General features: G+C 51.1%; 7 protein-coding genes across 7 annotated transcripts; 2 read left to right on the top strand and 5 right to left on the bottom strand.

The window, feature by feature from the left end:
* Positions 1–701: 701 nt before the first annotated feature.
* N7468_008855 (uncharacterized protein) lies at positions 702–1,413 on the bottom strand (the record flags this gene model as incomplete). The annotated part of the gene is made up of 4 exons (XM_058478151.1): positions 702–859; positions 907–1,001; positions 1,059–1,251; positions 1,299–1,413. The coding sequence occupies 4 exons, from the start codon at positions 1,411–1,413 to the stop codon at positions 702–704; spliced, it is 561 nt and encodes a 186-aa protein (XP_058326481.1).
* A 1,900-nt stretch (positions 1,414–3,313) lies between these two features.
* Positions 3,314–3,673, bottom strand: N7468_008856 (uncharacterized protein; the record flags this gene model as incomplete). Its single annotated transcript, XM_058478152.1, has 1 exon — positions 3,314–3,673. One exon carries the CDS (start codon positions 3,671–3,673, stop codon positions 3,314–3,316), a length of 360 nt encoding a protein of 119 aa, XP_058326482.1.
* A 955-nt stretch (positions 3,674–4,628) lies between these two features.
* N7468_008857 (MFS transporter) lies at positions 4,629–6,525 on the top strand (the record flags this gene model as incomplete). Its single annotated transcript, XM_058478153.1, has 3 exons — positions 4,629–5,018; positions 5,074–5,463; positions 5,518–6,525. The coding sequence occupies 3 exons, from the start codon at positions 4,629–4,631 to the stop codon at positions 6,523–6,525; spliced, it is 1,788 nt and encodes a 595-aa protein (XP_058326483.1).
* A 386-nt stretch (positions 6,526–6,911) lies between these two features.
* Positions 6,912–7,568, bottom strand: N7468_008858 (uncharacterized protein; the record flags this gene model as incomplete). Its single annotated transcript, XM_058478154.1, has 1 exon — positions 6,912–7,568. One exon carries the CDS (start codon positions 7,566–7,568, stop codon positions 6,912–6,914), a length of 657 nt encoding a protein of 218 aa, XP_058326484.1.
* A 2,260-nt stretch (positions 7,569–9,828) lies between these two features.
* Positions 9,829–11,151, bottom strand: N7468_008859 (putative acid phosphatase; the record flags this gene model as incomplete). Its single annotated transcript, XM_058478155.1, has 2 exons — positions 9,829–10,887; positions 10,954–11,151. 2 exons carry the CDS (start codon positions 11,149–11,151, stop codon positions 9,829–9,831), a joined length of 1,257 nt encoding a protein of 418 aa, XP_058326485.1.
* A 2,434-nt stretch (positions 11,152–13,585) lies between these two features.
* N7468_008860 (sugar phosphate isomerase/epimerase family protein) lies at positions 13,586–14,690 on the top strand (the record flags this gene model as incomplete). Its single annotated transcript, XM_058478156.1, has 2 exons — positions 13,586–13,978; positions 14,037–14,690. 2 exons carry the CDS (start codon positions 13,586–13,588, stop codon positions 14,688–14,690), a joined length of 1,047 nt encoding a protein of 348 aa, XP_058326486.1.
* Positions 14,691–15,061: 371 nt separating this feature from the next.
* N7468_008861 (uncharacterized protein) lies at positions 15,062–16,604 on the bottom strand (the record flags this gene model as incomplete). The annotated part of the gene is made up of 2 exons (XM_058478157.1): positions 15,062–15,502; positions 15,630–16,604. 2 exons carry the CDS (start codon positions 16,602–16,604, stop codon positions 15,062–15,064), a joined length of 1,416 nt encoding a protein of 471 aa, XP_058326487.1.
* Positions 16,605–17,174: the final 570 nt, after the last annotated feature.

The following is a 17,174-nucleotide window of genomic DNA, read 5'->3' on the forward strand; positions in this document are numbered from 1 at the left end:
CGGTTCATTTCGGAAAAGAAGAGAGCTAAAGCTGCTATCAGCCTGCTTGGTTTCGCGCCAAGCAAGTTCCCAACTTCTCGGTAGGGTGTAGCAGATTACCCGTGACTGGGATCTAGATCGCAATCATCCCGGTGCTAAATGCCCATGTCCAATGCTGGAACTTCCTCCTACGTATAGGCATCCAAAACCCCATACGACGACTGAGTCTCGAAAACCCGCCTTGTAGTGGTGGAGAGAGCAGTTTGAAACCGTTCAGACTATGGCCCCACTCGGTTACCGTGTGAAACTGATGGACCGTGTTTGGCCTTTCAAACTCTTCAGCATGGCACGGATATATGAGAGTCAAAGCTCCGAAGATGAAATGTGGGCACAATTCCCTCAACGGTGGCGCCTTTGATGCTGGTATCCATTCGCGAAATTGCGCGCGCTTCGGCGAAATCCATAGATCGACGCCTTCGAAGGAACAGGTATGAAACATACCCCCGCTCCCAATGTAATATGCATGTTATGAAAAAAGCCCAATGCTTGTATCTATGAAACACACCCTCATTCAGCTCAAACTCCATCGAGTTGAGGTGTTACATTTCCCCGCAAATCCGTGCATGTGTGTCAAAGGTCATGTCGTATAGAAAAAGTCTCAAGCCGGCATGAATCAGAGTGCATCCCTTATCAAGATTGATGCATGATACTTACCCGGAGGCTTATCCCCAATATCTCCGGTGCTCTGCAATTTGCGCAACGATGCGTTTCCGGAGAAATTTCTCCGCCCGCTTCTTCTGGTTCAGGTGGGAATAGTACCATCGTAGGATAAGAGCGAATGCCAAGTAGCAGCCAGTAATCGTCAATGCAATCGCATTCCCTTATCGGTCTGATTGCAAGGATCTTAGCACTCTCGTAATAACGGACTGGTTTCACCAACAACATGGCGGGTCACTGTATGCCTGTGTTCCGCAGATGGGAAGACCTGGCCGACGATATTCAAGGAAACCAGCGCAGAACCTCTATATCGGCCAAAGTAAGTTTTTCCGTCAGGATAGATTGTATGATTTCATGCTTACATCCGTGTATAACGAACAACCCCCATGGCCGCCCAGGTCAACTTCAGCACAGTGACAGGGTAGATGAAAACCGCGACAACACATGCCGCAGCAAATCGGGCGTAGTTTTCCGTAAGTCCAAGCAGCAGTGCATAGCCGACGATGCTTCCAGCCGCCGACACAGCCATCGTATACCCTCGTGCATTCGTTCTATCTGAAGCAATAGAATAGAAGGGAATCTTGCGTGAATTCAGAGCTTACCATCAATGCGAAAAAATAGACACTCGCAATCACTGGTAAGATGAACAAGTCCAGCTTCCAAAGAATCGTCCTGAGGGGGGTATTCCTTCTGCTTCTTGCCCTCGATATCCTTCATTTTCGGAGATATCTCTCGTCAGTAGCCTGTCGCGCGAGCGGGATTTGAGCTCGATATACTCCAGGGTCTGCGCCATCGCGAAGTGCGATCATTGATCCTCGGGGGGAAGTAGTGCGGCTGAGTAGAAGCATTGAACTTGAATTTATCGTGGTGAAATGGTTGACTTCCGTGCCATAGTACCGCGAATTTTTGAATGCCATTATCATTCTCTATATATGCCATCATGGCATATTGACGATATAGTTGACCGGAAATTTCGAGATTTGTTGGGCCACTGCCTTTTGTTCCTGTCGATGATCGGCAAGATGCCACCGGGAGGAGAGAACAAAAATAGGTCCTATGCCACATTCCCCAGGCTCGCTGAGACCTCATTGGCTTCAGCGGAGTATATGTCTCTGTAAGATCTGCTTCAGCTTTGTCGTTGGGATGTTGGAATGATGGGGCCTGGAGGAATCGAGATAGTGCAACTAAATATGTTCGAGTTCTCAGGCCGCCTAGGAAATCCAGGATTATGTGGGCAGATAATCGGAAATTGTGAGTGAGATGAATCTGAAGAGACGATCGACATACTGGAAGCCTGCTGTACCCTTCCTGACATTGGATTAGGCACGACTAGATGATGCCGAAACTCGTGCTTATCCATATGCCGAGGGAAAACATTCATCCATTGGCCAGCAAACAAAAGACCAAAAGAATTGCCAATATTATAGCCAATTCTGCGCTGAAAAATCCGATCCACCCCGGAAGATCAGTCTAATTTGCCTGTATGGTATCCCTACCATGTCAATCACTGTAGGGGCGTTGGCATATCTTTGTCAGATCAAGCTTTGAGCTCCCATCTGCCCGAAAGCAATCGGGTTGTCCCAGCAGAAACGGTTGCTAGCCACTCGGATAATAAAGCACCAAATTTACTATCGCATTGGACATGGGAGGCACATCTAGATTATGAGTAGGCTAGTCATGAAGCAGGAAGTATTTCCAAGTCGATACTTCACAGAGCGGAAGATTGATCGAAGCGAGATCATTGCACTTATGGTGTACATGCTGTATATATCTTCTTTCAAGGCACATTCAAGTGCACACATTATAAGGACATGTTTCCTAGCTACCAAGTTTCGGCTGATCAGAGACATTTACTTGCTGCCCTATGAGCCGCATCCCTCAATTTACCGTCCGTAAAGCCCCGCCTCTAAATATTGTTTCTACCCCCCCCACTGTCGGGATGCTGGTCAGTTAGCAGGCCTCTTCCTGATCAGAATGAGATTGAACAGACAACAAAAACCCTTCCCAGGTTGACAGATTACTGTGGGACCCTGTTTGTAATCAGAGAGAAATATGTTGCGAAATATGCCAGGCTAGTGACTGAAAATGAAGGATATGCTCTACTTTTTTTTTGAGGAACGGCTCCACATGACAGCGCCTCGACTTAAGGTATGTACTACGATAAGGACACCCTTTATATAGTTATGAATACAAACCTAGCATTTCTCTAGGGATGGCGTGGCCTTTACGTACTGATGCCAATAAAAATTCCATCTTTGGAGAATTACGATGCATCTTTGATCCGAGTCCGCCTTCAATCGAAATTGGACGCAGCGTTTGGGGACCTACCAGAGTATTAGCCCTAATAGTTCAACCCTTGCAAAGCCCTGCTTACCTTCCCGCAGCAGCGCCGTCCCCGGCAAATACGTATTGCCCTCTAAGATGTCATGGCAAGGTGGTTAAGCGGGTGTCGAGTCAGCTCCTGACAGTTGCGGAGTATATTTCGGAGAGTTTGACCCCCGCATCTCCCGTGATCACATTAATCGTTCATCTCCCCTGGAATGGTTGCGGCGTATTCCGTGATTGGTGATGAATACGATCGATCTCGACCGGTTAACCGGCACCCAGGCATGAATGCTCAAGCAACGTTACGGTCGAGCGAGAAACCTGGAACCGGCTTTAGTGGTTGGCGGTCGGATCTCGGATAAGCCCGCAGGCCTGGCGAGGCCTTTGGCCAAGACAAAAGGACGAGCACTAGGAGACTGCGGAAATAATCTCCTTTCCGAAGCTGAAGACGGTATCTATTGTTTTTAGACTGCACCATACCCGTTGTTGATTCTCCGCACCAGATCGACCTTCGAGTGGATTTTGCAGAGGCCTTCACGCTTCGATCCATCCCTACAAGGCCAGAAAGATCAACCTGAGATGCCACATGGGCGATGCGCGCCAGGACGGGATGTTCAGGGAAAATCTCCCAGACGGGATAGTGCAGGATCATTAGTTTTCATTGCCTTAATGATCCCGTTCGGACAATCCAACCGAACATCCAAGTCAATGATTGCTGGTCAGCATGGGTATAGTGGTATGCTATATCTTATGCAGCGAAGCTAGTGGGATCACTTCGCGCATGCAGCGCTTTCCATTTGTGTGAACTCGAGTCCGCTCCCATCCGACTGCTTCAGCAATTCCAAGTTTCCAAGCTGTTCCTTGGAGTTCTCGGCAAGGCGGGCCCGCGTCGTACATGCATAATACGAAGGATTCTCACGTGGCGTAGGAGAATTTAGAGTAGTTCGCGTGGGTGAAATACGATATACGGTGTGGCGTATAGCGGAGCTATAGTGGGTTGCCACCGAATAGACCAGAATGTCTTAGACACCCTTAGGGTGTGGACACCGCTAAATTTGGGCAAAAGGGAACAAAGAACGTGATCCCGGCAGACGCAAAAACTGCGAAGAAAAATTCTCACGACGGTTTAATGCGTCGCATTATCCCTGTTGCCGGCCATCATTGGATGTCGGTCGCAGTATAGTGGCCGCGGAGTCACGAAAGAAATCCCAAAATATGTCCCGTATGGCCAGGGTCCACGGGCTGGCAATAGGATTGGCCCTCGTGGGTGCCTCCCCCCCCACACCTCGCATTCCCTTCCAATCCGCATCTGTCCCATTGGTATCCTTGTTGCCGGCACTAGGAAATGTACTAGACGCCGCCCCGCCCATCGTCCACGAATGATACCGGGGTTCGGGCTCAGTCCAATTGTATGCGTAGGTCGCGTGAGAATTTTTATACATGATACTACCCTTCCAGTAAGGTGTTCAGGCTTAAAAACAGGCCCGGTTCAGGCTCCCTGATCTTTGAAAATTCTCCAAAGTCATAATGAAATCATCCCTTTGAATCACAAGAAATTATCATCGTGCCTCTAGTTTTTGCCTTGCAATTATCATATCAGTGGTCGAATGTCGGGACGGAAGCAGGAAAAGGAGCTGGACTCCACATCGATCAAATCGCTCGCTTCAACCAGCAGCGATTCTGCTGATATTCCAGCTGCCATTCCTCGTCCGCGCAATCTCTCAGATCCATACAAAGGACAGGAAAGGAGGTCTGGCGTGAATTCAAACCCCATCACGCCATTAGACCGATTCTCCGGATCCTATCTGGACGACGCTGCCTCTTATTATGATCCAGATGATGACTATGCGCTGTCTGTGCAAAGGACGGCGACTATACAAGAAGAAACGGACGCCGCAGGGCCACGATCTGTTGACCTAGAAAAGGGTCCGACGATCGACCAAGTCCTCGAAAGATCCAGTACCGTCAGATCCACCCTTCGTGATGCATCGAAATTCGTATGTTTTGAGCACCCCCGTGCTGTTGTTTTCCAGTCCGCTAATGTGTCTGCAGGTAACTTGGGATGGACCGGATGACCCAGAGAACCCTAAAAACTGGCCACTTAAGTGGAAATGGGCAGCCACCGTCTCCGTTTCACTCTTCACATTCATCTCCCCGGTGTCGAGTAGTATGGTCGCCCCAGCTCTCGTCAACATTGCCGAGGACCTGCATATCACGCAAGAGTTCACTCTGCAGTTAACGTTATCCATGTTTATCCTTGCCTACGCCGTCGGTCCCCTGTTCATCGGGCCCCTGTCGGAAGTATACGGCCGCATGGTCGTCCTCCAGCTCTCGAATCTGATATTCCTGGCCTTCAACATCGGATGTGCATTTTCCCAGACAACAACACAGCTTCTGGTCTGTCGATTTTTCGCAGGACTGGGCGGAAGTGCCTCGTTAGCGGTAAGTGCCACCATTCTTATTGAGCTCCAGCCCGCCATCTAACCCTGAAGCCAGGTCGGCGGCGGTGTCCTAGCAGACTGCTTCCGCCCCGAAGAGCGCGGGAAAAGCGTTTCGATGTACAGCCTCGCGCCCCTCCTGGGACCCGCGGTCGGTCCCATTGCGGGAGGCTTCATCGCCGAGCGAACGACGTGGCGCTGGGTCTTCTACGCCACCTCGATCGCCGACGCCTGTATCCAGGTAATCGGCCTATTCTTCCTGCGCGAGTCCTACGCCCCGGTCATCCTCGCCGCCCGCGCCGCACGGCTCCGCAAAGAAACCGGCGACGAGACATACTACACCGAAGCCGATCTCGCGAAGAAGTCCCTCTCTCAAACCGCCGATCAGGCGCTCCTGCGCCCATTCCGCCTCATCCTCACGCAGCCCATCGTGCAAGTCATGGCCCTCTTCATGGCCTACATCTACGGCACCATGTACCTCGTTCTCTCCTCCTTCCCGACCCTCTGGACCAGCCCGAAATACTACAACGAGTCCCCCGGCATCGGCAGCCTCAATTACCTCTCCCTCGCCCTCGGTCTCTGGACCGGCACGCAAGTCACCGCGCCGCTCAACGACCGCGTCTACCGCGCCCTCATGGCCCGCAACAACGGCGTCGGCCGCCCCGAGTTCCGCCTCCCGCTGATGGTGATTACCGCGCTGTGCATGCCGGTGGGGTTCTTCATCTACGGCTGGACAGCCGAGGCGCACTGCCACTGGATCGCGCCCAACATCGGCGCCTTCATCATGAGTATCGGGCTGGTGGTTGGCTTCCAGTGTATCCAGACCTACGTGATTGACACCTATACGCGGTATGCGGCGAGTGCGCAGGCGGCGGTGGCGTTTCTGCGCTCGATCGCCGGGTTCGGGTTTCCGCTGTTCGCACCGTATATGTATAATGCGCTGGCGTACGGGTGGGGCAATAGCGTTTTGGCGTTTGTGGCTATTGCGCTGGGGATTCCGACGCCGATCTTCTTGTGGTTTTATGGCGAGCGGTTGCGGAAGCGGACTACATATGCTGCTGGTTAAGGCAACATGTCATGATCTATGAATGTTATGTCTCCCCTCAAGAAGAAAAGAGAGAGTGTCCCACGATGTAGGGCTGTGTTTGAGTGCTTGGCTGCATCTCACTGGATCAGTGCATCGGGAGCTCCCCACGGACTAGCCATTGTATATAGCATCCTTGTCTTTGAAAAATAATCATCGGATACCATATAATTTGTATAATGTATTATTTCTCAGCGGGCTCATTAGGAAACGACAGGCGGGGGCTAGTGAAGACTAACCGGAAACAATTCCGAGAACGAGCGACATGATTTGGGTATTGGATTGACATTACGGGGCATATAAAAGAGCGTAATCGTGGAACGCAGGACGGAGAGGAGAATAAACGCGAAGCAGACTAGTCACCCTTCTCACGGGTCATGTGGATGTGCTTTTTTGCAATGCTCTTCCAGATTGTCCTTCCTGTTATACTGCTTCTTGCACCGGTAGCACTGGAAATGGTTCGGGTAGACGTGCTTGGTCTCGATGTGGCGTTTCAGCTCTGCCCAGCGACCAAAAGCGCCGTTGTACCTGCAGCCTTTCCACTCGCATTTGAATCTTCCGGCGTGGGATAAGCCTCCGAAGTTGCAGCTAGGGCCCGCAGCGGAGGGAGAGGGCGACGGAGGCTCCTTGTCTGCGTCCTCGGCGCATGTTCCTGGGGGTGACTCTCCCTGGAATGAGGTCGTGCGGGCGTGAGACACCGGGGAATAAGGCTGAGGCTGAGCAAATGCGGGAACCATGTGGGGAGGCACAGGATAAGTGGGCTGAGGAGTGTAGTAGGCGGGCGTTGAGCTCGATATAGAGAGGGGAGTATACAGAATGTACGGAGTGTTTCCAGAGGATCCTGTCGCTGGGGTGAAAGGTGCGCTCATGGACATGGACGGAGTGGCTGGAACGTATGCTCCGGGCACATGGACCCCTTCAGAGTGGCCTGGGAAGGTCCGCGGTGTTGCTTGTGGGGTGGAGATGTAGGGGTATCTCTCCAGGATAGTGGACCATTGATCGTCGCAATGGTCTAGATTGTCCATCGCGGACATGGCAAAGTGGTCTGGAGTGATGGAGTATTGCTGGCATGAATAATGTCAGGTGGGAAATACTCGGATTGATTTTGACTCTTTATACCACGTTCTCGTATGGAGCTTCAATTCCGCCAAGGGAAATAAACAGAATAATGATAGTTTAGTTCGAATGGAGCTACGGGCGCCGCCTGCCCTGCCCTCCCTTGCCAATCAGCTGCCCAAACAAGCTTTCTGCCGGAGACAAGCGCCTAGAGTTCCTCTAAAAGGCCAATCATATGAAAACAATGTGCGGGCCTTTGCCCTCCGGATGATCGGCGAGATATCCGCGAGAGGGATAGACAGCTTCCCCGTGATGGCAGGAATGAATCATCGTGGGGAAGATCAAATCTGGGCTATGAATCATGGCTGATGAAACCAGTGCATGCACGGTATTTGTATTGTTTCATTCCTGATTGGACAATCTTGTTGGCCAGAACCATGCACTCCACCTTACCCCTTTGCCCGAAGTACCGTCGAGATCTGCGTACCTGGAACATGCCTTGAGCCAGAGATAACATTCTTACGCGTTGTCGATGATACTGAATTATCAACGGTCGCAGGCCAATTCGATGCAAGCCATTATACAAGTTCTGAGCGAAGTAATCCGTATGCCAGTCAACTATTTTCATGTGAAAAGAATGCTTGCGTTTCGCATATGATGGTTGGGCGCGGAACTCTGCAGCAGCAACTTGAATAGGCCCGCTTAGCTAGACCAATGATATATGATGGATATAGCCCGCCAGAACCGAAGCCAGCCCTCACAAAAGAGAACCAGGAACGCCCAAGACGAACGGGGTAGCTATGGCGCGACGTGTGTAAATGTAAACAAAGCCATGTGTTTGAAGCTTTTGCTGTGGAGATGTGACCCTGAAAGACTCGAGGCAAGGGATTTTCTTCCAAAGACGTTACTTTCACCCCCCTTGATAGCACCTAGAGTTACCACATGGATCCACCGGATGGAGCTACCTTGTACCCTATCTAACAAGAGCCGCATTCCCGAGCGAGACTAAAATAGGGCTAATCAAGAAAGCGATCTACACGCAGACGCGACGCAAGTCAGCCACTCCAGTCATATGCTACTTTCCACGGCCCACACGAGGATGTCTAACATTCTATGCTGGATTTCCCGCCCGGGGACCCGTTTCCATGGCCTTGTTTCCGGGAAGGAGGCTCGATCTACGGGGGATCGGGGAGATGCCAATCTCGTCAGCCTGGGATGTTTCACAATCAGGCACCGGTACCTGGCAGATAGGATAAGATCTACCTTATGCATAGGGTGACACGGTGTCGTGAGATTATTCAATTTCATAGCTGACCGAAGTGAAGCAGGCGACGACATGCCTCATCAATACTCTCCTGCCCACTTCCTGGAGTAATTTAATAGTATACAACGGACACCATCCCCATGGCATCTGGAGCCTAATTTGCATCTCACATTTCTCTCGCAATCCATCTTTCGGCATCTTTCAGGTCAAATTCTGAGACTTGAAAATCTACGGAGCCCTCAAATAGTTTGTTTCAATTCTGTAATCATATCTTGGGATTCTGAAACAAGTGGCAGCCGTACACTTGACACTGATAAGCAGGACGCCAATTTCGATACGGAGCAAGCAGGAGTCCCGAGTGCTTCAGTTGAAAGCAGAACGCAAGGAATTTGCCGTCCCATTTCCCGCAGGTTGAGACACCGAGCCTGATTTAGGCGAGCGACGAGGACTCGATTTCCAGTTTGATATGGAGGATCAGTTCATTATCTTTTATGGGAGCTCAATTTGTTTTCATTGTCACATTCGTCTATTTAGGCAATCCGTGACCTGGTTTCTAGGATGGCTATCCTGTATGTAACAGATTATCATGGAAGCTTGTTTACAGGGCGGGATCTACAAGACTGGATAAGGGAGACGGAGTCCGGCATATCTTCACCTTACCCAAAGCAGCCTGGCCTAGCGGTCTCGCGTTCTTGCTGGTCCAAATGCGTATCAAAACCCCGATCCTATATCTCAACTTACTCGAGACACCCTCAGTACATTCTAGCTCTACTGTTGCCCTTCTTCTAGAGCTTCAAGGGCCTCGTTCTCACGAGGACGAATATAGGAAATTGAAAGAAGTTTCAGACTAGGATTAACAAGTAGTATGTACAGCCTACTTCCGGATATCATGCAATATTTTCAACATCTTCGCATGTCGGCCACACTCCCACCGAAGTTCGATGAAAGGCACGAAGGAAGCGAGACTACAGAGTAATACCAGTCTCCTTCTTCCCATTCTGCAGGGTCCGCCAGTACTTGATACCAGTGTTGGTCCCACTCACCGAGTCGTACGGGATAGGGCTGGTATAATTGTAGGTAGGCTCACGACCCTCATAAGTCTTCTTAACGATATCCACAATCCCGTGGCCCGCAGTACACTTCTCAGAGGTCGTGGGGACAGGCCAGCGGTCGAGTTCCTCGGAGTACTCACCCTCCGACTGGGGGCCGGGGTAAGTCTCGTTCAGGTACAGCTGGTCATAGTCAACCTGCCAGTTCACGAAGCCGGTCTTCTCGGCAACAAGCTTGAGCAGGTTCGCGCCGCAGTCCCAGCGGCCCAGGAGGGGGAGGCCCCAGTTCGCGGACAGCGAGGCGATGATGGAGTAGTGGGTGTAGAAAGTATCATCCCATGTACCCTTCAGGTGCTGGGGGACCGCGCCTCCGACAAGGAAGGAGTAGACGCGGTTGGCTTCCGTGTAGTTACCGGTCTCGTCGAAGGTCACCAGGATGAGGGTATCCTTGGAGAAGTATTCGTTCTTCAGCAGAGGGGGTAGGAAATCGGCGAGCCACGAGCCGGCAACGTTGATGTCGGAGTCGTGCGCATCGTTGGTCATGTTGGGGGTGATGAACATGTACTGGGGGATACGCTCGTGCTCAAGGTCTTCATAGAAGGTGGAGAAGTTCTTGATCTGGCGGGGACGGGTGTCGTCGTCGGTGACGGAGTTGAGCAAGATCAAGGGGTCGTGCTTGCGGACGTACTCGTGGGGCCCGGTCTCGGGGTACAGGTAGCCCTGATAGCCGGCGTAGGGCAGGTCCTCCTGGTACTGACCCCAAGCGATGTGCTTGGTGTCGAACAGGTCGGCAATACTGGAGATGTTGGCGGGCTGCTGCTGGAAGTCGTCATTGTCGAGACCGAAGTTGTCGCCCGCAGCGGAGGCCAGGTAGTTTGGCTGTGAGGGGTGGGTAGTCGCGAAGTAGTTGGTCAGCAAGATGCCCTCCTTCGCCAGAGTCGCGAAGTCGATGTTGTTGGCAGTGGTTTGGTAGTCCTGGTCATGGATTAGTACGGCCGCGTCTTCATCGCTGATCTGACGCTAAACGTTTGTCTCGCTTACGGTGTTCTCGATCCAAATCTGCGCAAAGCGATCGAAAGCCAGACCCTTGACGTTCGAGACCGGAGAGTAAGGCACAACAGTCGCCTGGGCCTTGGCGATCTCCTCCGCGCTGGGAAGCTTGTCGGAAGCAGGAATCGTCCTGGCGGAGGCCAGAGCCACGGCGCCCACGAGGGCAGACAAGGTCTGCTTGGAGAACATGATTGATTTCGCGAAGGAAACCACCAGAGCCGATCCGGGGTGCACGCGATCTTATACCAACGGCCAAGCAGCGGAGCAATGCACGGGAGCCAGCTCCGACCGGTAGAAGCGGGCGAGTTTACAAATTCGACGCCCGGAGGACCTTCGCTTAGGCTCAACGGGTCGACACAGAGCCGGGCGAACTCCCCCTGCGGGGACCTCGCGATGCACGTTGCATTCCGGGGGGTGTTGACTGGATTTCTCGAATCACAAGTGGGGGAGGATTCAAGGGACCGTCCAGATGTTGAAGAGTTTCATTGGTGGTTCTGGCAACGATGGGGTCGGTGGGGCCGGCCATCATTGGGCACGTTGACAATCACAGCCGGATGACTGGTTGGACGTCCTGAGGGGTAAACGCTAAAATTGTTCTTTGGGCTTAATGCGATCTCTCAGGCCGAATCCTGATTGCATCTTCTGTGCTCAAACTCAGGGGAATTGAAGAGATCGGGGCGATCGAGATGCCCTGCATCGTACCTGGAATGCTGCATGCCATCTTGCTGTAGCTTCCACTCATGCTGGATCCAGGCGTGTCCAGCTTCCATAAACACCAGGCTTTGCACTCCATGATGTACTGGATCCAATTCGTTGATGCTCTGACAGCTGTCAGCTATCCCACAGTTGAGATTTAATTTCGGCCTGACCCGAAACGAGCGCGTCGTGCATTCGCAGGCCCACGTGGGAAGACTTCGAGAACGAGAGGGCCGATCCAAACAATCTGCCGAAGATCTAGCACCCTTACTCAGGGAAATAGCCAGCCCTGCCTAAGCGGAACGTAACCTAGCAAATAGAATAATAGGCGGTAGGGCCTTATTTTCTTCCTTCTCGGTCATATGAGCAGGTATGGAGCCCGGCCTCTGGTGGGTTAACACTCGGCCCAAAGCTGGACTTATAAAGGGTTTTATCGAGACTGGTCTTGCGACCAGGCTTTCTGGACGTAGGAGCTGAAACGTCATGGAACAGCCTTCCCATTGCAACCAAATAGCGTATACCCCGAACAGTTTATCGAATCGATAGGGGATGACGGGTCACCATGACGGTCGCGTATACCAGAAAATATAGCTCAGCCAGGTACAACAGTAAGAGATGAAAGTCAAAAGAGTGGACAAGAAAAAATGCTTCAGGAGCAGGCCGCATCTAAGAGACTGCGACTGTTTCTCATGTCGAACAAATGAGACAGGAGCTGGAAGGTACATCATCTTGCATGCCAGGCATTCTCCGGCCGACGACTGGGAGAAGCAAAAGCGTCAAGGCCTCTCTGGCTATGAGGTGCGCTGGGCTTGTAATTTGAATATTCCTGGGGGAAGTCTTCAGCTGGTCCCGTATATGTGACGAAGGGCCTTGGCTACTAGATTATGCGTGGTTGCACGTCGGATCACTGTTGTGCGACCTTGACCCGTGCCAGATGCATGTGCGCTCGCATTTATTGAACTTTTCGAGGCTTTAGCCACTCTGCTTCCCGTTTGCGATCCAGAATGGTGGTCCTCAGCCCCCAGTCACTGCCTAATATTTCGACACGTATAGGCTGTGGCTGCGCTATTGATGCTGTGTGACCAGCAGGGACAGGTCTATGGAATGAGCCGGAGGGTCCAGAGACAATCGCCAATGGACACGGAAAACGCTACAGGATGATTGTAAGGGGTTTTTCCTTCGAGTCATGGTTATGATATGGGAGCCCTGGAAGATGTATACGCGTTTATATTTAATGCGTGGGTACTCGCGACAACAGCTTCGCCACGAGCCACAGCATCCTGTTGAGTCTTCTCGATGTACTGCTTCGAGACGCGCTCTTGGCTTTCTCTTTCCGCTTTCAGCCCAATGAGAGAGCCCTTTGCTCGGTAGACTTGATCAAATCTCGAACCTACTCGCTGCTGCCATGGCAAGGACGCAAGAATGACGAAATACCTTGGTGGACACTAAGTCATGGAAAGCTGTATGAGGCAATTCTCTGGTGCTTGGTAGAACGTTGAGCTCCGTTCGACTATTCGATGCTGGAGATGGGGTCATCCTGAGCGGTTCCAGACGATCTCAATGTAGTAGCCGGTAATATATGCTTCGTGTGGAGCATCCTGGGCACTTATAAAATAGCATTTAACTAGCCAACTAATAGAACCTGCGGTCGGAATTAAACCGAGTTGCCGAACTAGAACGGAAAATTCTAGAGAAGTTTCAAGATCTCCAACACGTCAGTATGGCTGCATCCCGAGTTTGTGACGGCCGCTTATTCAGAGTGCGGGGCCTGATCCAAGGACATGTACACGTTCTGACGTCAATTATCGTAAACAAGATCCAGCTCGAATAAATGATCATGGGTGGCAGCTGGAATCTAGAATTCTCAAACTCCGTGTGAAGATTCTGTAAAATTACCACATTTGTTTAACCCCTCGAGAAAGACACGATGGGAGCGATTTCCGGTGCATCGCTGCAGGGCATTCCAAAATCTTATGCAACATGCTCGATCGGCTGTCGCGAGAGTGATACCTTGCCACGCAAGCTCGAAGCAATCAAAAAAGCAGGCTTCACGGGCATTGAACTTTCCTTTCCAGATATCCTTGGGTACGGTGGCCAGATACTCGGCCATTCGATTCAACCCAAGAATACTACCGAGCTGCGCAAAGTGTGCTCGGATATTCAGAAACTATGTGACAAAAACGGACTCAAGATTATGATGCTTCAGCCATTCGCAAATTTTGAGGGCTGGCCGGTAGGGTCCGCAGAACGAGAAGATGCATTCGAGAGAGCGACGGTGTGGATCGAGCTGATGAAAGTCCTCGGAACGGACTTACTTCAGGTGAGCACCTCCCTTACAATATTATACCTTTTCCATGAATGTACTAATTGAGCCGTAGGTCGGTTCAACCGACAGCCCCAAAGAGAAAATCTCAGACGACCGTGACACGATTGTCACCGACCTGCGAGAGCTAGCCGACCTACTCGCCCAGAACGGCTTCCGCCTCGCATACGAAAACTGGTGCTGGTCTACCCATGCACCTCACTGGAAGGATGTATGGGAGATTGTGGAGGCGGTCGACCGGCCGAACATTGGCCTTTGCCTCGATACGTTCCAGTCGTGCGGCAGTGAATGGGCTGATCCCACGACGTCGTCCGGCTTGATTGAGGGTTTGTCATCGGCGGAGTTATCGAAAAAGTTCTCGGACAGCTTGCATCAGCTTGCGCAGAAGGTGCCCGGGGACAAAATTTATCTATTGCAAATTTCCGATGCTTATAAGGTGTCGCCGCCTTTAGAAGACAAGGTAGTGGATGGATTGCGACCGCGTGGTCGCTGGAGCCATGATTACCGGCCTATGCCCTATGACGGAGGATACTTGCCCATTGAGGATTTCGCAAAGGCAGTCCTTCAGACCGGATTCAGAGGCTGGTTTTCCGTGGAAATCTTCGATCAAGGGCAGGATGGGAAAGGAATTGAGTACGAGATGGACAGTTATGCACAGAAGGCTATGCGTTCTCTCGATAAGCTCCTGCAAAATTGCGCTACAGAGTGATGGCTTGTGCTATTCTGCGTTAGTACAGCTATTGAAAATCGACGTCAAATCTCGAATTACCTTTTATCTCCATATAATAAATTGTTTTCCCGGTGTTTCATTTCTCTATCTGGCGTGGCTGATAATCAGCCGTCAACAGGTAGCTCACTACTTCGCTCTTTAGCTGTTCACATAGCTATACGTACTGGTGGTAGTCTGCCTTCCGACTCGACTTCTTATGACATTGATGCTTAGTGATACCGTTCCTCAAATATTCCTGTAGTTTTCCTTGATGCTGCTATTCAGAAACCAAGTTCCATTCTGGGGAGAAATTGTGACTGGAGTACAGTTTATTATTTGAGCACATAATATTATCTTCAGTGAGTCTTGGATTATGCGTCCGCTGGCCGCCACTCGTAGTGATGAGGGCCTTTGGCAACAGGCCCCGGATCCTCACCCGGCACACCAGGCTTGTTGTACCCGTGAGATCCGAAGAAGTCCATCTGGCCCTCCATAAACTGTGTGGGTAATCTCGTGCCATGCACATACTTCAGATATTCCAAGGTTGCCGAAATTGCAGGCAAGTATTGATCGTGCAGGACTCCCTTGAGAACGATGGTCTTCAGCGGATTATACGTTCGAGATAACTCCCGAGCAATCTGAGGGGCATGTTTCAGGTTACTCCAGCCCTTTTTGCTCGAGACAATCGGTTCGATAAGATCTGCTATGCCGTCAGATCGAATGATGCACCCGCCACGCCAAATGCGGAGACATTCGGTTAGATCAATGTCCCAATTTTCGTCATCTGACGCTCGCTGGATCAGTTCCAAGCCCTGACAGAATGAAGAGAGAAAAGCGCAATAGAGCGCATCATGTAAGCTCGTAAGTAATTTTCTCCTTCTCCTTGGCGTCGATATTTTGTAAAATGCCTGGCTCTGGTATCTGTACTGTTTTGGCTACCTCGAGCCTCTCCGCGCGGTTACCACTGGCGACACGCAAGTAATGGGCGGCAGCTAGCGTGGGGCTCGAGACATGACGAGCTGCGGATTCTTCGATTGCCCAGTGAGGAGTTCCTTCGGTATCATCATCATCTTGGACAACTTTGTCGAGGACTTCATCAAGGATATAATGAGGTTTGCCGTTGACTGACTTTTTGGTGCGGAGCATGTCGACGGCTATCTCTAGAAGATAATTACCATGCAGCTCTCCGGAGGTATTCCATCGCTCGAAAATATTTGCAATATCTTCGTAGTTCAGCCCCAGACCCTGGGTCAGAAAAGACCAGGCTTCTGCGAGCGCTGAGAGCATCCCTCCTTCGATTGAATTGTGCACCATCTTCACATAATGTCCGGCGCCATCAGGCCCAATGCGAGTTACGCACGGCTTTCCATGGAGGTCCTTCGCTGCATAGAGCCTCAGCAGAGGCATTACTTTCTCCAATGCGCCTGCATCTCCGCCGGGGGAAAGACTCGGGCCCCGGCGAGCAGCTTGATAACCTCCCGACACGCCCATGCCTATCCAATGAACACCGAGCTTTGCGCATTCCTTTTGCCTTCGCTGTGTGCGACGGTAGTGCTCGTTACCTCCGTCCAGAATGATATCTCCCTTGCCGAGTTTCTCCTTTATCATACCCAGGACAGAATCTGCTGGGTCACCGTGAGAAATGGAGAACAGGAATAATTTGCCGCTGTTTTCCTTCTGGACACTTTCCACGAATGGGTCAATTTCATGGAAGGTGCTAATTTGGCCTTTGACGCTGTTCGTGCGGACCAATTCTGCGACACTGTCGACATTCTGTTCATTGACATCCCAGATAGATACATGAAGGCCTATTTCAGCAAAAGCGACCGCCATTTGGGAACCCATGCTACCAGCACCAACAATGCCGATGCAAGGCCATTGGTGCAGTATCTCCTCTTTGGTTGGAGACGGCATCTTGGTTCCGCGCGTGAGTCGAGCTTGGGCAGATGGAGGCGATTATATTTTTGGAAATGAGACTGTGCTCGGATACTCAGAAATATGAGAATTAGAAAGCTGATTGCTTAATTAGAGATTGCATTATCCCGAGCTACTTAAAACGATTACTTGCAACAGCACATAGTTTTCTCTTACGTCATAATTATTTAACCCTCTGAGAACTCGTTTGCTTGAATGACTCTCCATCCCATGGACATTTTGAAAATAACAGGAATTTGTACTCATAGCTAATCGAGTGACATAATCCTATGACGAACTTAGATGACAAGGTAATCCCGACTCTACATGCGTTGCCACGAGTCTCTTAGCTAGCTGCCGCCGTGAATGGAAGAAGCTTAATTTCCATCTTTATAATCCTTGACTGGCGAAAGAGCCCAATTTCCTGCTCTGTTACTTGATTTTTGGAGGGAACTACGTATTTTGCGGTTCGTAGGTGCCTGCCAAGTGTGCTTTCCTACAGCTTAGCCTTCTTCGGTGGAGCCATTCAGCTTGGCCAAGTACTCCACATCCTAAACGCGGCTTCCGAAG

This window comes from Penicillium chermesinum (assembly GCF_028974085.1).
Source record: "Penicillium chermesinum strain IBT 19713 chromosome Unknown utg000007l:1.0-2695246.0:1.0-2697696.0, whole genome shotgun sequence".
Lineage (NCBI taxonomy): Eukaryota > Fungi > Ascomycota > Eurotiomycetes > Eurotiales > Aspergillaceae > Penicillium > Penicillium chermesinum.